Source organism: Simochromis diagramma, unplaced genomic scaffold (genome assembly GCF_900408965.1).
Source record: "Simochromis diagramma unplaced genomic scaffold, fSimDia1.1 OVJJ01000304.1, whole genome shotgun sequence".
NCBI lineage: Eukaryota > Metazoa > Chordata > Actinopteri > Cichliformes > Cichlidae > Simochromis > Simochromis diagramma.
This window is the reverse complement of record NW_024387030.1, coordinates 15,889,096-15,905,934: the sequence shown is the minus strand read 5'-3', so window position 1 is coordinate 15,905,934 and position 16,839 is coordinate 15,889,096. Positions and strand designations below refer to the sequence as shown.

The following is a 16,839-nucleotide window of genomic DNA, read 5'->3' as shown; positions in this document are numbered from 1 at the left end:
ATTCAAATCAACACACACACACACACACACACACACACACACACACACACACACACAGAAAAGCAAAACAAAAGTAATTTGTTTTCAGTGTTTTCAGTTTTTGTGACACAGATGGAGAATTGTGACGTCCAGGACACCGGTACGAGAACCATCTCTTTCTCAGTCTCAGTACATCCAGACTCTGGTGATGCGTCCAGGCCCCTGTCTGTCCGTTTTGGACAAAATTTCAAACAACATTCCTCAGATTCTGCATGTAACTGGTGGCAGATTTGCGTCAACCGAGCTGCTTTAGGGGATTGGGTGGGAGGTGGGTGGTTTTTTTCTAAACAGAACAGCAAGAGCCAAGCAGTCACTGGCTGCATCATTGCGCCAGCTTGTTGCGTCTTCCCCAGGTCACATGCCAAATCCCCTTGCGTACACACACACTGGACAGACGTAGTCTCATGACCGATAAAAACATTTTTTGACACTGAAGGCATGGTGGGTACAACACACCCGGGAACAATGTTCTCTTTTTAGTACATGCATGCACCCTGGGAGAAGGAGACAGACAGTATTATTAGCAAAATAAGTTTTAAACATGATTGCAAGCCTTGCATCCTGCAAGAATCCTTTTGAAATTTGAAAGCGCCATCAGATTTGTATGCCCTTGATATCTCTCAAGCTTGATAAGAATACTATAATAATAATAATAATAATAATAATAATAATAATCCTTTATGACAAAAAACTATTGAGTGCAGACCTACACAACTGTCATTACTGTAGGTGGGATGCTAGCAGTGAGGCCAGTGAAACCTATCAAAACACACTTATCCACAGGCATTATCCCGTTGTACTGATTACTGGGGGGCGTTAAATTACACTGTTGGGACTTTTTCTTATGACGTCTGTGTCTAAATTGTGGACCAAAAAGTAAACGCGTGGCAACAAGTCACAACATAGACGCATAACTTTTTCTTTTTTGTAAAGCAGCACTGTTTGTGGCCACAGCAGCTTCTCGGCAGGCAGGCAGCAAAGCTAATGGCTAAAGATAAGATGGCAATAAGTGCCTCACTCAAACAAGTAAACAAACGCGGTGGTAGTTCACAACAATGAATGAGCTGCTCTCTCTTGTTGAGCTCATTTGTTTTCATTTCCCTCCAGGACCATAAAGCACAGCGCAAAAAAACAAACAAACAACTTTTTTCCCGCAAAGAGGAGAACCGTTTGAAGCGACTTGAATGCAGATATTTTGGCCCGAGGGTTGTGTCTCAAAAGTGGTCATTGTCAAAAAAAAAATGAATGGTTAACATCTTAAAGAGACTCACTGCTGTTTGTGGAAAAACACCGAGCGTTAAGAATTCACTACAGGAAATTAATGAGTCGTCGACTTTTTTCGTCATAAGACAACTTTTTACGGCGAAGTGAAGTCAGGAAAGTACCTCATTTCAGGTTTGCATCTAGCGCTAGAAAGGATATGGGGCCTAGCAGGGCAGCTTGGGTGAGAATAACCGCATCCCATGTAAGTACAATGGGGACCTACCCTGTCTAGCTGTCGAACTCTTGTAGTTAACCATGCGAAGGAACCGCGGACATTTACCTGGACAGGAATTCAACAATGTGTCCGTCTCATTATAGTGAGCTGTTTCGGCGGTGTTTTAAGTTGACGGGTCCTTCAACAATCTGGACAAAGTGCTCTCATTTACTCCGTTTCTCTTGCCTTTCTTCCACTACACCTCCCAAACGCGCTGTCTGCAATGCCTCTGTGGCAGCCGTCTCTCCCGGGTCCTAAAGCCGCCCTTAAATGAGTCACACTCACAGGAGGAGTAGTAGGCTGTCAGCGTCCCATTGAAGAAAAAAAAAACCTGCAGTGGTGCTTCTTCTGCATGGCCTTGTTGAACTCTCTGCTCTTTTATCTGTGCCGGTGGTTTCCAACATGGGTTTCGGGGACCTGCCGAGGACCTTGTATGTTTTTCAAGGGATCCTCGCTTCAATTAAGTGTACTTAGGTGGGGTTTTTTGACTTCCTGGAACAACCACAAGGGTAATGTAGGCTACAAGACGAGAATTACATTTTGGTACCGGCTCTACCTGCTCTGCAATGAGCTATATTAGGGTTCCAAAAGGTGCTCCTAGTCATCAATCATCTGTAATTATGTATTACTTTTTTTTGTCTTTTTGATTACATTTTTTTTGTTCACAAAATATACACAAATATTCCCAGTTAGTCCAGATGTTGTATATTAGTGCCTTACAAAAGTTCAAAATTACAGTCTTGCAAAGTTTTCTATAAGAAAAGACTAAGAAAAACGTTTTTAGAGCTAAACTGGTTCATTTAGTGTATGTTATTGTTATTTTATCATTTCACATCTGCCCTGTTATTTAATAACCTTTAAAATTATATTACAATAAAATGTTTTATGTTCACAAAACTCCTTCTAGGGTTTTAAACAAGTTAAGCTGCAGCTGTATCTGAAAGAAAAGTACAAGTTTGTCACCGTGTCATTGTTTCAAGCAAGTTGTATTTGATGTGTAAACTTGTTAACATCGAAAATAAAGTTATAATAAGTCAAATTAGGTCAAAGTAAATACAGCTTTATGCAAAATAAGGTCAACAAGCCAATCAAAACCACAAAAACAAAACAAAAGGTTATGCACCTTAAAACTGTGTAAAGAGCCGTGCTTCTAAAAGGTGAAGCTCTAGCTCTAGTTTCAGATATGGTTCTTTCAGACACATGTGTAGCCTTGTGTAATCTAGTAAAATTATATTAAAATCACTACTAAAGAAGAAACCATAAGCAGGATGTGCTGCTGCTTCCATTCTGTTGCACGTCAGTGCTAAAGCATCAGGCTCGGTGGTGGACTTTTACACGTTCGATCACCTGGTTCCAGTCACGTCTGCCAGTACCAAAAAGCAGCAACTTCCACAGCAACTTTCTCTTCAAGTTGCTGTGGAAGGGCCTCTGACATTTCCAGGAAATGCCAACTAAACATGAAGTGTGAGAATGTCTCAGTCTGACACACTTAAAACAAAATACTTCAATATGGGTAAAGCAGATGTGCTGAACACAAGAATGTGTTTGCAGAAGTGTATTTAGTCTGATTTAGCCCTTGCCACTGATCTTTTTGTATTCATGCAGATACTCTCTTAAATTAACTGCATATACCAGATGAAACAACTGAACGAGAAAGTAAAAATCTTGTGGATTGTTCATGATTACATGCCACACTTTTACCTGTTGTGGTAGATAAACCGTCATCTACAGCTACAGAGAACTCCACTGGAGAGGTAGGAGTTAAACCAGTTTTGGACAGGTACAGACAGGCCAGCTCAGTCTGCTTAAAAGAAGTCAGGGAGCCTATGTATCAAATGACGCCCTCAGATGACTGGGTTTACTTGATCAAAATGTTTCTAACTAGAAGTCTAAAACATTTTAGAGACCTCCCATTTTAACATTTCCATTATCTTGCTTTACGCCGTGATACTCCTGACCCTCTTCACGTACGTTTAGTCTTACCCCTTCATTATTTTTCTATCCCCAAGCATGGTGTAGTTGACTGCCTCAAAGTTGAATCAGCATTAGAAGTGCAGTAAAATATATGTATCACTTATAAAAGCAAGCATGTGACAGTTCCCGCAATAATGACTTAATAATATTAAAAGAAAAGGATAGCAGGGAAACGCTGCCAATGTTTCCTCTGTGATGAAAAATTCATTGGCTTGTGCCCTCTGTCTCTCAGCCTCCTCTGCTGTCATTTCCCCTCTTTGTCACTCACGCTGTAATGTGTTTCTCACTGCTACCATGCGTCAGCCTCGCCAAGCTGTTCCTGTCATACAGGCAAAGCTGACTTAGGGTATCCCATATTTTCTCCAGTTGCTATTCATTGGTGCTCTCCTCCTCCTCCTCCTCCACCCGCTGTCTCTGGCCTGTTGATGGGAATGCCCAATCTGTTGTTTTGCGGGATCAAACGTAACAGTAACAAGATTAAAAAGTCAAAGTGAGTTAATAGCATCTCTCCCATCAAAGGCTCATCCGATCTCTGATCCCTTTCTACTTGCAGTATCTGTCTAGAGTACAACAAACAGTACAGAACAGAACTTAATGGCCCGTTAAAGGAGAATAGATAACATGCGGTAACAACAATTAGACGCAGAAGGGCCATAATAGGGAGGAGGTGATTGTGTGAATGGATACATGGGGCGGTGGGGAAGCTGACCAAAACGGCATCTCCAGTCAACTACAAAGCAATAAACTGTTACACTATTAGATGAATGTAATATTAAAAAAAACAAAGCGAAAAAATCACACAACTATTGTTGTATAAATTGCGTGTAAAACAGCAGCATCAGTACAGATAAGTATAAGAGATACTGAAAGTATGTGAGTGATATAGGGGCACTTATTTTATTTAACCAGTGCAGCTGTTGTGATAAATCACCCCTAGAAGATATACACATCTGATTACCAGTCAGCCTTGCTTGTAAAAGCTGGCAAATGTTTTAATGTGATTCCAGCATGCTATTTCCAAAAAAGTTAGGGTCAACATAAGAAAAACCCTAAAACATCTGGTGGCTCATCTTACAGCTACAGTTAGGTTGACTGGCAACAGGTAAATGATATAATATATTGCTGTAAAATTAGCCTCCTAGAGAGTGAAACATCCATGAAGGACTGCATGGGAAAATAATTGAAAAGTTTAAGGATTGCCACCTTGACTGTTTCTGCTAGATGTCTCTTCCTGTTAAAAGGGAGTTTTTCCTTCCCACTGTCGCCAAGTGCTTGCTCATAGAGGGTTGTCTGATTGTTGATGGGTTTTTTCTCTATTATTGTAGGAAGTTTACCTTACAATATAAAGTGCATTGAGGCGACTGTTGTTGTGATTTGGTGCTATATAAATAAAACTGAATTGAATTAAATTTTGCAACTCATGAACTTGAGAATTTTCTTTGGTATGCAATATTATTAAAAGAGGTTGCATACAAAGAGTTCGCAGGGAACTCTTTGTATGCAAAGGACTAGACCAAAGACTAACACTCACTGCATTGGAAACAAACACAATTCTGAAGTGAAAATCTGAAGTAAAAATTCAAAAGGAACACTTTTGACAACTATTTTAAGCGAACAGACAATCATTTATTGTTTTATTCAAAAATCCAAGTTAAACTCTGAAAGGCAAAGGAAAAAAAACACTTATGAACAAGATGGAAAATTCTACTGCCTTCTCTGGGTCTGAAGGCCTTTATTATGCACTGAGTTAAAGTAAAAAACAAAACTACTGTGCTGTGGTTAAAAAGTTTTAATTCCTTTCAAAAATAATGGAAGACGTGTCCTCCCAGCTGAGAGAGAGTCCATCCAGATGATCTGCAAACAGTTCAGAAGCCAGAAGCATCTGTGATAATGAGGAAGTGAATTTGTGCACAGGGTGCAGAGGGTACGGGTAACTTTCACATCTTTAAAATCACCATTAATTCTGAATGAATATATATGCAGGGTTTTAGAACATGTGCTACCATTCATGTATTTTTCAGGAGGGTGGCACTAGACCATTTACTGGACATATTATAACAGCGGGGCTACAGTAAAAGAATCCAGGTGTTAAACCGATCCGACTTAACTCTGAAACTGGAAATGTGGAAAATTACGGAACTAAAATGACAAAGCAGAAGGCTGCGAATGGCTAAAGAGCTGAAATCTTATATCAAACAAGCACGGAAATACATTTGGCTTACAAAACTGCAGTAATTGGTCTCTCCGGTTTCACGACACCACAGTGGCAAACATCCTCCTATCCCACTTTTTTTTAAAGACATAAGCATATATTTTTCAAATAAACAAAGGAAAACAATAACATCTCAGCTTTTTGTTTTGTTGCTGTTGTGCTATTATTAATTAAAATCTGGGTTAAAAGGTTTTGCAAAGCTTTGTTTTGAATTCTCTGTCAGTTACATAAAAGATGCACCTGTTTTAAAAAAAAAGGTAATTTGATTAAATCTGCATGGCCAGTGAGAGTGAAAAAACATCACTCTCCCCAATATTAAAACCATTTCAAAAGAACATAAACTTTAGTGCCCTTATGGAGATGCTTTACAAACACCGTCAAACAGACACCACCAGCACAGCTTAAACCCACAGCTATGATCAGACTCTGGTCCAGCAGGGAGAGTGATGTGGTTCAACTGTGGCTGGCTGGTTGGCCGGTCAGGCTACATTGGAATGCAGGGTCTTTTGTTTGTCTGAGAGAGGAGTGGGTCAGGGAGAGAATGCCATTGATGATTGCAGAGAAGAAGAATGAACCTCCAGGAAGTGTTCTCTCTCTCTCTCTCCCGACTCCCCCGCTCTCATTCTCTCTGTCTCTCTTTCCCTATCTTTTTTTTCTGTGTGTGAGAACCTTCACCGTGCCGAGCCTCTCTCTGCTGAGGCCACAGTCCCCAGGCACAACCACTGCTTTGTCTTGCCCTGTGAACACACACACACCCCTCCTCTACTGGGTGCCTACGTTTGCCAGGGCCAGGGAAACACAGGGCCACTGCTCCTATTCTTATCCACATCACTGCTCCTGCTTGGATGGAGTGTTTGTGTGGGCATCAGTGCTTGAATGGTGAATTGTTTTTTGTATGTGCCACACATCTGACTAAACATTTCGTTTGTCGGATGTTCAGCTATAAATGAGAAATCATCCATTCTCTTGCCATCTTTTTTAGAGTGCGTGACAGCGTTTCCCTTACAATTATCTGGAGATGACCTCGGTGCAGATATCCTCCTGTTGTACCAGTAACAAATGAACTAAAAATGGAATAAAGCGGTAAGTGGATAAGAATCTAGCGAGTGGCCCCTTCTGACCAGTGGCTGCCACCACCCGTCACATTGCTCATTCCCCTCTGTGTCAGAAGCGCTGTGAGGAGCTGCAAATGGCCCTTTCAAAACGCACGACAGCTGGAACACAGGGCAAAGGTGACCGAAGCTGTTGGGGGAGCACAGAGAGAGACAGGATTTTTTTTTTTTTTTGGGGGGGGGGGCGCACATGATGAGCAGCTGCACCAGCGAGTTGTTCCTCCACCGTGCCACCATCTCTAATGATTAAAAGTGTCTGAAATAGATGACAAATTTTCAGAGTAAATCCTAGAAGTCACCTTACTTTTAAGACAGTTTAACCAAACACACACACACACACACACACACACACACACACACACACACATATGTATATACACTGCTGGTTGTCTTGGGAAAAATAAATCCCCTGGGTGTTGGTTTGGTATCTGGAAATTCCAAAATTCAAGGCAGGCTTAGAGGATACTAAGTCCTTATAAGTTTCCCGCTCCCCCGAAAATACCACTGACCTTCTGTGTTACAATACATTTCTTTGATCACTTTATAGATACTTTTACAGATACCAATTCTTTTGGAGAAAGAAGTATTTCTTTTATTCACAACATGACCTGAAAGCCACAAAGAACATTTTTATGTGTGCTTGAGGTTTGCAAGTTAATTAATCACATTTTAAATCTGGAGCTTAACTTTAAAAAGGCTCGAATACTCTTAAGAAAATAGTTTGTCTCCTATTAAACTGCTTCCTTGTAGCTTTACCGAACAAACAAACCAGTTTTAGTGTAAAAAAAATGTCTACTGTGTCATGTGCAATTCCTCCATTTGTCCACTTCCATCATGCTGCCATACAAAAGGCGACACATCACAGTGCCCCCTCCCTCTTAATAGGACAGGTGTTTTAATAAGACAGCCAATTGATGCCCCCACCCCCCTCCTCCCAAGTATTCTGCTACTTGCTGCCGCTGTGTGAATTCGCGGAGTAGTACAGAACTTATTGTGGCGGCGCGATATCGCGAGATTTGTGCCATTATCAACCTGCTTGACACACAGCAGCGCTGAGTGCAGCCTGCCTTCCCAGGGTCGGGACTGGAGCTCAAGAAACGACAAGGAGAAGCGAACATCTGGCCGCACATCATGAAAGGACACCGGGGCTTATAGGGACAAAAAGACGACGAAGCGGGCAGAAATACGTGTGAGTACGGCGGGATTTTTTTCTGTGTGTGTGAGCTTTGAAACGAGGAAAGCGAAAGTTAAGAGTGTCCCCGCGCCGCTTCGTTCAGCGCAGTTGGCTTTTTACTGTGTGAGTTCCTCTGCTGTTTAAAAGGCTCCCAGCAATGCGTTTCCCAACGCGGACGTGAAGCTCGCTCCACTGCGCCCTTGGCCCCTTTTTTCCTGCCTCCTGCGAACACTTTTCTTCATCTTAAAAAAAATCTTAATTACGTACAAAATTATAAGACTTCTACGCAGCTTAACTTTAACTTACTTTAACTTGCCGTATCCCTCTTTCTTCTTTGAACTGACCCATTTAAACACGGTTGTGCGCGCGAGTCTTATCAGGGAGCAAAAAAAAAAAGGCAACAAAGCCTTTTTACTGTAACCCACGGATGCGTGATAAATTACTTAGTTTTGAAAAAAAAAGTTGTAAATGCCGTGGAATCTCGTGACAATAGTAAATCTGCTCTCCCCCCTTGAGGTGTGTATTTTTTATCTTCTTTTTGGACTGTGTAGCCCGGAGTTAACATATGGCATAAAGGGGAGCACAGCTGGAGGTAGCGTTTCCATTGCGGTGATGTCAGAGCAGCTGACTCCACAGCTTGCAGTGTAATTAGCAAACAGAGCACCAGTTTACCCACTCTGCACCGGTCTTATTTTGCTCACGTTGCCTCCTTCCCCCGATGGTCGAGTGCTGTCGCTCCCAGTCCCGCTTTGCTTGTCCTGTAAACACCGCTGTTTGTTTGTGTTTGTGTTTGTGCGTGTGTGTGCACTTTGGCTATTTTTTTTTTTCGGAAGCGCGAGGGCTAGGCTGTCGGACTACACTACTACAGACCGGAATACTTTGGATAATTTGGAGAGTGGATCCGTTTACACCGTGATACATGGGTGGGTGGGCGAGCGCAGCGCAGTGTGTCCTGCACCACTGGAAAGAATGTTGGATAAAGTTACTGATGCTGATCATTAGCTAGATGTTTAATCTTTCCCGATTAAGTCCCGAAAAACCTTGTGAACTTGCATTTGAAAGCACTTTATCGTGTGTTTGCTGACACTTTTGCGCAATTTGGCTCAAGTTATTTCCTTGTGTATGGTTTTGCTCGCTTTATGTGTCCTTAGAAAAAAGAAACGGCAGCTCAACTGTGCCCTCATTTCGTTTATCCCGTATCCTGTTTTTCCTGTTTTTCATCAGGTTATGAAGGAAGAATGGAGTTCCCAGACCATAGCCGCCAGTTGCTGCAGTGTCTGAGTCAGCAGCGTCACCAAGGTTTCCTCTGTGACTGCACTGTTCTTGTTGGGGAGGCTCGATTCAAAGCGCACAGAGCCGTGCTGGCCTCCTGCAGCATGTACTTCCATCTCTTCTACAGGGACCAGCTAGACAAAAGGGACGTTGTGCATCTCAACAGTGACATTGTGACAGCCCCGGCTTTCAGTCTGCTCCTTGAATTTATGTATGAGGGGAAGTTGGAATTCAGCACTCTGCCTGTGGAGGATGTCCTGGCAGCAGCCAGTTACCTCCACATGTACGATATAGTCAAAGTGTGCAAAGGCAAGCTTAAAGACAAGGAACTTTCCTCCCTGGATGAAAAAATGGGAGAGGGTTTGGGGCTCAGCTGTCTGGACAGGGAAAATTCCTCAGATGGTGAGCTGCACAGTAAGCAGCTCATTCAGCGACAGCCCCAGACACCGTCTCAGGGGCTTCACAGGGCCCCCCCGGCGGAAGAGTTTGACATGGACAACACTGAAGTCAGGCTGGCTGTCACAGATTGTGATAGGTCTATGCAGAGCAGGCAGAAGGCAAACGGTCACTCTGGCAGGTCCCCGGACCTTGTAGGTGTCAATTATGTGTCAGCAGAGGCCGAGCCCTGCGTCCAAACAGCTGGAAAAACAAAAGCTGATGTCAGTAGTTCCACCGTATTGCTGTCCCAGAGGTCCCGGGCTTCAGATGACATGGACTGTGCACTGGATTTGTCTTTCAAGCCTCTGTCTAGCAGAGATCCCTTACACCCCTCCTACGTCTCGGGACAGCTGGCCCTCGACAGCCAGCAGCAGGGCACTGAGCCACTTGTTAAAGACGAACACGACTTGCTGTCAGAGCAGGAGGACAGTGAGCCGATGAGCCCTGAGAGCCAGCGCTTTGGGAATAGTGCCAGGAGCTCAGTGGTGACAGGGTTCGCTGCCCTCTTCCCAGGCAACAACGGTTCCACAGCCGCCCTGCTCTCCCAGGAGGAGGACCTGATGGACGAGGAGGGGGAGGCCTGCAGAGGGAGGGAGAGCGCCCCAGGCAGGGAGGTGGATGGGAGGGGTAGACTGCTGGGGGACAGCGAGGAGGAGGAGGAAGACGACTTGGCCTCTTCAGACATTTCCACCTCCAGTGGAGTACTGCTGCCCCCGGGGCAACAGGTGTGCATGTGTCCCCTCTGCAGCAAAGTCTTCCCCAGCCCCCACGTGCTGCAACTGCACCTCAGTTCACACTTCCGCGAAAAGGACGGTGCCCGTTCCAAGCTGTCCCCCGACGGCTCGGTCCCCACCTGCATGCAGTGCAACAAGACCTTCTCTTGCATGTACACCCTTAAGCGTCACGAGCGCACGCACTCTGGTGAGAAGCCATATACCTGTGGCCAGTGCGGCAAGAGCTTCCAGTACTCCCACAACTTAAGTCGGCACGCTGTAGTTCACACACGGGAGAAGCCTCACGCCTGCAAGTGGTGCGAGCGGCGCTTCACCCAGTCTGGGGACCTCTACCGCCACATCAGGAAGTTTCACTGTGGCCTTGTCAAGACTCTCGCCATCGGATAAAACGCCTCTCACCGGTGCCACGACACAAGACAGAATGTCTCTTTCATACACTGAATACTACTACTGATCAATTTTCCCATTACTATATAAACATGCTGGCAGTTTGTCTGAGACATATCTTTTGGATTCTACCCCCACATGGCATTTCTCAAGTTAAACATGTAGCAACGTTTAAGCTGTTTCCTGTGCTGGACTGTGTCATCATAGCTGTACATGATGGTAAAAGACGGTTAGTCAGTGGCACAGGCTGATAAGCTTGACACGGATGCTGTTGAAAAACATCAGATCAGTGTCAATGAAGGCGAACAAATCAGATGATGCACTTGTTTTCCTGTCTTTTGTGTCAGTCTGAGATTATTTGAGGTGTGTATTTGCCGATAGATGAGGAAAAAAAGCATCTTGCGTTCACACTCTGTGGGCAACTGGATGATAGCTAAAGCTAACATACGTTAATACAATCGTCAAAGTTTATTGGTGCACATGGGAGATCAGAACCGTCCGCGAGTAGCAATATATGATTATTTTTAACACCTACATTATTATAATTATTCTAATTATTTATTTGGGGGGATTTGTTTAGTCCTTAACAAGTAAACTTATCACAAGGCAGCAAAAGTAATGAAGTCTGACTACTGGAAGTATTTTTCTTTCTTTCTTTTTGTGGAGGTAAAATGTTTGGTTTCATTGAAATGAAGTTTCTATGTTGTTTTTGTGAGAAGAAGCATACCATCGCACCAACACCACCTCTTTAGTTGCTCACGTGAGCGAGCGTAGAATACCCACTTAAAGAGGTTAAGAGTATTTTAAAGGTAACCCCTGTAACACTGGTGCCTACTGTAACGCTCAAAACTTCACTTAGTGTACTTACAAAGACAAGAATGAGATGACAATGTGATGCCTTTTGGTTAAATTCAGTTCAGCTGTCAGGCGTCTTAAAAAAAAAAAAAAAAAAATCTGGATTACACTCCACATACCAGGTAGTAACAAAGGTAATCCTCTACTGTGGAAGCCAGTTAATCCGTGAGTGCCCTTAATAAAATTAGAATGTAATAAACCAAACTTATGTCAACCTTTTTGTCAAAAACACAAAACGCACAGTTGTGAGTAAATAACTTCATTTCTTAGTTTAAAGGGTTTGCTGACAGTGTTCAGGACAGGCTCTTTAGCAGGCAGATGGGGGATGGAAGGAGACAGGTGGATGTCCAGTATCTTCTCTATTGTTACCATCAAAGCTGTGCCATTCAGCTTAATCTACTGACCTTTTCTTTTTCTTTCTTTCTTTTTCATAACCTTTTCACACCAATTTACTGGATGTGTTTTAAGTTGCTACTGAGGACGTTGGAGCCTTTAGCGATGCTGCTCTTGGATTTCTTCTGTCTGTTCATTTAGATGCTGTTTGGATTTATTACCAGGGGGTGTAGCACTAAAAGTTCATGATTTTTGTCTAATCTGTCCTGAGAAGACTTGATCGGAATTTATTTATTAGTCTGACTTGGTTCAGGGGTTTACTGTAGCGGTAGCTCTTATTTCTATAAGCTTGAAAGACATTGCATCTTGCCTAGCGATCTTGGTACTCATTAGCTGTTGTTTTTTGGGCGGACTGTCCACTTTTTGTTTTGTTTTTTCTGTGCAAATTGAAGTTACTGTATTTGTATTTTAATATATGGTGTAGAAATCTCTACGGAGTACTCAAGATTTGTCAAACGGAATATAGAGAAGCACTTGATTTTAGCATGCATATAGTTTCAACACTATTGTCTAGGCTGCTATTTCTTACAATTTGTATATTTAATGTAAATATATATTATATTTATCAAATGATTTTTTTTTTTTTTTTCTTCTTTTTTTCCATGTTACAACCCATTTAAGATTTGGATAGTCAGGTGTCGTGTTTAAGGCTGGAGACTCTTGAGCGTCACATTTTCCCCGGGGAGCTGGAGGTTTGGCTCTTTTTCCATATTCTTCATTGACTTTATTGGACCCTGCCTCACCACAAATCAGAGCAGTAAATACTGCTAGGATGGCTGTTCTACCAGAAGAAACAGTTGTTCACAAGCACAGCCACACCGATACAGCACTGGGTACCTATAGAAATGACAATACAGGTATTGTCGTCCCCCCCCCCCCCCCCCAAACAAATCCCAGGTAGTTCTCAAGGGATCCCTGTCCTAGCTTTGGGGAGGAAAAGCGGTTCAAGTCTCTCTTTGCACTTTCTGTATTGAATGGAGCCACTGGAATGTGAGAAATGTATTTAGCAAAGGGAGGCCAAGGAGATTGTAAACAGGTGTATTGTTTGGAGGCATCAAAGAACACCCCTACCCCCCTTTGTCATCCCAGCATGCAGTAGATAAATGCTTCATTGTTCCTCTGCATTGAGGAGATATCAGCGTCATTTGGTTGCGCATCAATCAAGAGTATTGTCCACCCCCTCCCCTCAGTGTTTTAAAAATTTAAAATGTTTTTTTTCAGTCAGTACGACCTTTAAAAAAACAAAATATGCATATGAAATAATTTACTTTGGGTTTTCAACAAGCAAAAAATGCCCCCGCCCCCTTTCTCTCTCCCCCCCCCCCCCCCCCCTTTTTTTTTTTTTTTCTTTTCTTTTAAATTCTACTCCCTGACCTGAAGTCAGCTACAGGGCGAGGTGGATGTACGCACTCCTGTTTGTCATGCTTGCATCACTTTAGTACTTTATCAGAACAGTAGATCTATTTCAGTAGATGTGTCATAGTGCTGATGACAGATATTTCCATCAGAACACACAGCAGATGTAGATTCTGTGAGTCTGTTTTGGTTTTGTTTGTTAAAGGAACATTTGTACACGGTGCGAGTTGAATTTGTTCTCTAATGTACATGTGTAAAGAGGTAGAAAACTAACATCATGTAAAGGATTCTCTTTCTCTTGTTTCGAAGTCTTTATTTATAGCTCCAGGATGATCACCAAATGTGCCTTGTAGACACACGCATAGGTGTTGCATCTGGAGAAGCCCTGTTTTCTATACTGTACAGTTTTCGCCCTTGATGCGAAATGAGGCAGCGGTGAAGTTGGTATCACAGCAACAGTGGCCCGCTGAAACATTACAAAAAAAAGGAGAAAAGAAAAAGAACCCTGCTGTTTTATGTTAAATCATATCAAAATGTCAACTTAAGACTAAAGTAAAATGTGGAAGTGCATTTCTTATAGCTGCTTTGCAAGAGATTACACTGAAGTTTTTGAAATGTGTGTGAATAAATTTTTGTTTCTGGACTTTTTTTTTTTTTTTTTTTGTGTGTGTGTTTTGGCTTTTATCAATAGCCAATACTACTGGGAGCTAACAACTTGTTCCACTTTTTTTTTTTTTTTTGCTGTCACTGTTGAATGTGAAACACTGAGTTGTTGTTTTTTTTTTTTTTTTTTTTTTTTTTTTTTAAATGGATTGTTGACTTGAAACAGTGCTACTCTCAATCGAGGGCGGCGTTTGCCTAACTCGTTGCTGTATCATCCTTGGAGTCTAAAAACAACTGGAATTTTGTCCTCTGCAGGTTACAACTGTGAAATTGTGTATAATCATGAGAAATATTTATTGCATATGCTTCTTGTGCAACATTTTGACTGTCTCGAGTTTAATTTGGTTTAAAAGGAAAAAAAGGAGGAAAAAAACCTAAATGTCAAACAGAAATCTTTTTAATAGACTTTGTAGAAGTGCCATTAGAATTTAATATAATTTTTTAATAAGAAAAGTATATTTTATAGTAAAAAATTGCTTCAGTGTTAGTGGTGTAGAGATTAGAGGACAATCTTTAAGGAGAATTGACATGGCTTAGATATTGGGGCAATTTACGTTGATCTATAACTGTACGTGCATTTTCTTTTTTTTCCGAGTGTGCTTGTGTGTGTGTGTGCTGTGGAAATGTGACAATCTTGATTTAGGTCTTTATTAAGATTAGAATTAAATGGAACAACTTTCTTTTTTTGGTGTGGAGTTTGGTTATTTCTAGCTACTTTCCAGCTACTACTGACAATTTATCAAGGACATAAAAGTAGACTCTGACAACCCGAGAACGTTATCGAGGAGCCCTCGCCTGACACATAGGAGCAACAATCAGGCAGACGGTGTGTGTGTGGGCATCGCTGCAATGTGTACAGAGACAACACAATGTGATAATACTGCTGGTCTTACAGGCCCGATCCCTCTGAAACCATAAACTGAACTCAAGGACAGAGCAATTTCAGGATGGGGCCCCTATTGTTTTCTGACCTGTTGCCAGTACTCTCCAAAGGAGATAAACCTGGCATAAACAAACCCAGTTGACTCTCTTGTAATTATTACTTAAACTCAACTTGATTGTTCCCGCTACAACAAACTACACACACGTATGTGTATATAAACACATTAACCAATGTCTGTGTGTGTGTCTGCAAGGAACTTCATGCCAATTCACTGGACATTTTCAATGGCGAGAACTTTTAATTATTTCCCTGCTGCACCATGAAAGAAATCCAGCTGCTCTGCTACGTGATCCCAATAGGGATGTGCTCGGGTTCCCACCACCCTCCCCCAAATCCCATCTCACCCTTTCTGGGAACGCCATATAGACAAGGGCTGCATCCATCTGCCCCTGCCTCCACCCCCACAGTCCCCAAAACCATGGCCCCAAACCTCGGCCTCATCTCACCACTCTATTGTGCGCGTGGGTAGTAGCTCAGCCAGGCTATTGTCTGGCCCAGCTCCCCAGCACGTACTTTATGCACAAACAGACGACACAGCGGCGCTGGCCAGGCAGCTCCGACATAAAGAAAACAACGTCCTCCCAAGATCGTTTATAAACACCCCTCCTCTCCCCCCAAAAAGCCCCAGCCAGCTCACAGCAAATAAGGACCCTCTGCAACACGGTGGCCACCTCAACCTGTAAACATCCACAGCAGCGAGGCCTCGGAGCTCCCACTGGCACCAACATCTCGCATCTGCCAAACGAGACCCAGGGCTTAAAACTGCCTGGTGACTGTGTGTGTGTGTGTGTTATGGACCAAAACCTTCACATGGAAAGCAGGGGCCATGTGATAGGGCTTAGCTGCAGGGTGACGAGCTGGGATATGTGCAGTGTAACTCAATGGTGTAATAAAACATTCCTCTCTGAGGCTCAAAGCTTAGCTCATTTGCCTCCAAGAGCCTTTGCTTGTGTGCTTTTGTGTGTGCGCGTGGTGTTTAGAGATACTTGAGAGAAGTTGAGAGGAAAGTTGTAAGTGTCCACCACCTCAACAAGGCCAGCGGTGGGAGCCCTTGACCTCTGAAGGGACAGACTGCCAGGGACAGCTGGTGTGGCCTGTGTTTATTTATTTATTTCTTAACAAAAGACAGGTGGTCACACTTGAAAAGGGCACACAAACACAGTCACACATGCACTTGTGTACAGACAGCACGCACGCACACAAACACTTTTTTTCCACCCACCCTCTCCCTTTCCATATTAACACACGCGCATCTTGTTATCATCCACTTAATTTTGAAGGAGCACGTTATTTCGACTTTCAGAAAAATCGAAACACTTTCCAGTAAAGAGATCTTCATTTACTCCCCAACAGACATAATGGGGGGGGGTTAGGGTTAAAACCACTGCTTTTAAGCGTGGTTTGGTCCCACGCTTAAAAGCAGGATCGAAGGCATTAATAATAATCAGCAACCTAAACATCACACATCAGTTGCTGCAAAGTGCATAAATACATATCAACTAGTGCCCTCACAGTGGGTTTGCCTTTTTTGGACTCGCTCGCCCTGACAGTGCCAAGACAGTGTGTCCTTGGTCCACTGTACAGCTGTCACTTACTCACACTCGTTGACGCATATTTATAGCAGCAGCATCACTGGGCTCAACGCTCAGCACACTCAGACCACAGCTGGTCCCCCAAAAAGAATGGGTGAAAGACAAAGCCACGTGCTCCCGCTGGCCGACCGCAGTCGGTCCTGTCTGGAGCGCTGTGGGTGACTGTGCGTAACCCCCCCTCGCTTCTCCTCCTCGCAGTCGTGGACCATTCTTGGTGT

General features: G+C 43.1%; 2 protein-coding genes across 5 annotated transcripts in view; one reads left to right on the top strand and one right to left on the bottom strand.

Moving 5' to 3' along the window:
- akt1 (v-akt murine thymoma viral oncogene homolog 1) overlaps positions 1-1,943 on the bottom strand; it is a 31,960-nt gene extending 30,017 nt beyond the window's left edge. The window contains exon 1 of one of the 3 annotated variants that reach the window (XM_040042004.1): positions 1,526-1,943. The gene's annotated coding sequence lies outside the window, so the exon portion shown is untranslated. The remainder of the gene's footprint in view (positions 1-1,525) is intronic. The other 2 variants (XM_040042003.1, XM_040042005.1) reach the window with 2 other exon arrangements.
- A 5,797-nt stretch (positions 1,944-7,740) lies between these two features.
- Positions 7,741-14,451, top strand: zbtb42 (zinc finger and BTB domain containing 42). Of its 2 annotated transcripts, none has more exons than XM_040041758.1 (2): positions 7,741-8,003; positions 9,213-14,451. In XM_040041758.1, the coding sequence occupies exon 2, from the start codon at positions 9,227-9,229 to the stop codon at positions 10,817-10,819; it is 1,593 nt and encodes a 530-aa protein (XP_039897692.1). In that variant the 5' UTR covers positions 7,741-8,003; positions 9,213-9,226; the 3' UTR covers positions 10,820-14,451. The 2 variants fall into 2 exon arrangements, with proteins under 2 accessions (XP_039897692.1, XP_039897691.1); XM_040041757.1 differs by lacking the exon at positions 7,741-8,003 and adding an exon at positions 8,028-8,911.
- Positions 14,452-16,839: the final 2,388 nt, after the last annotated feature.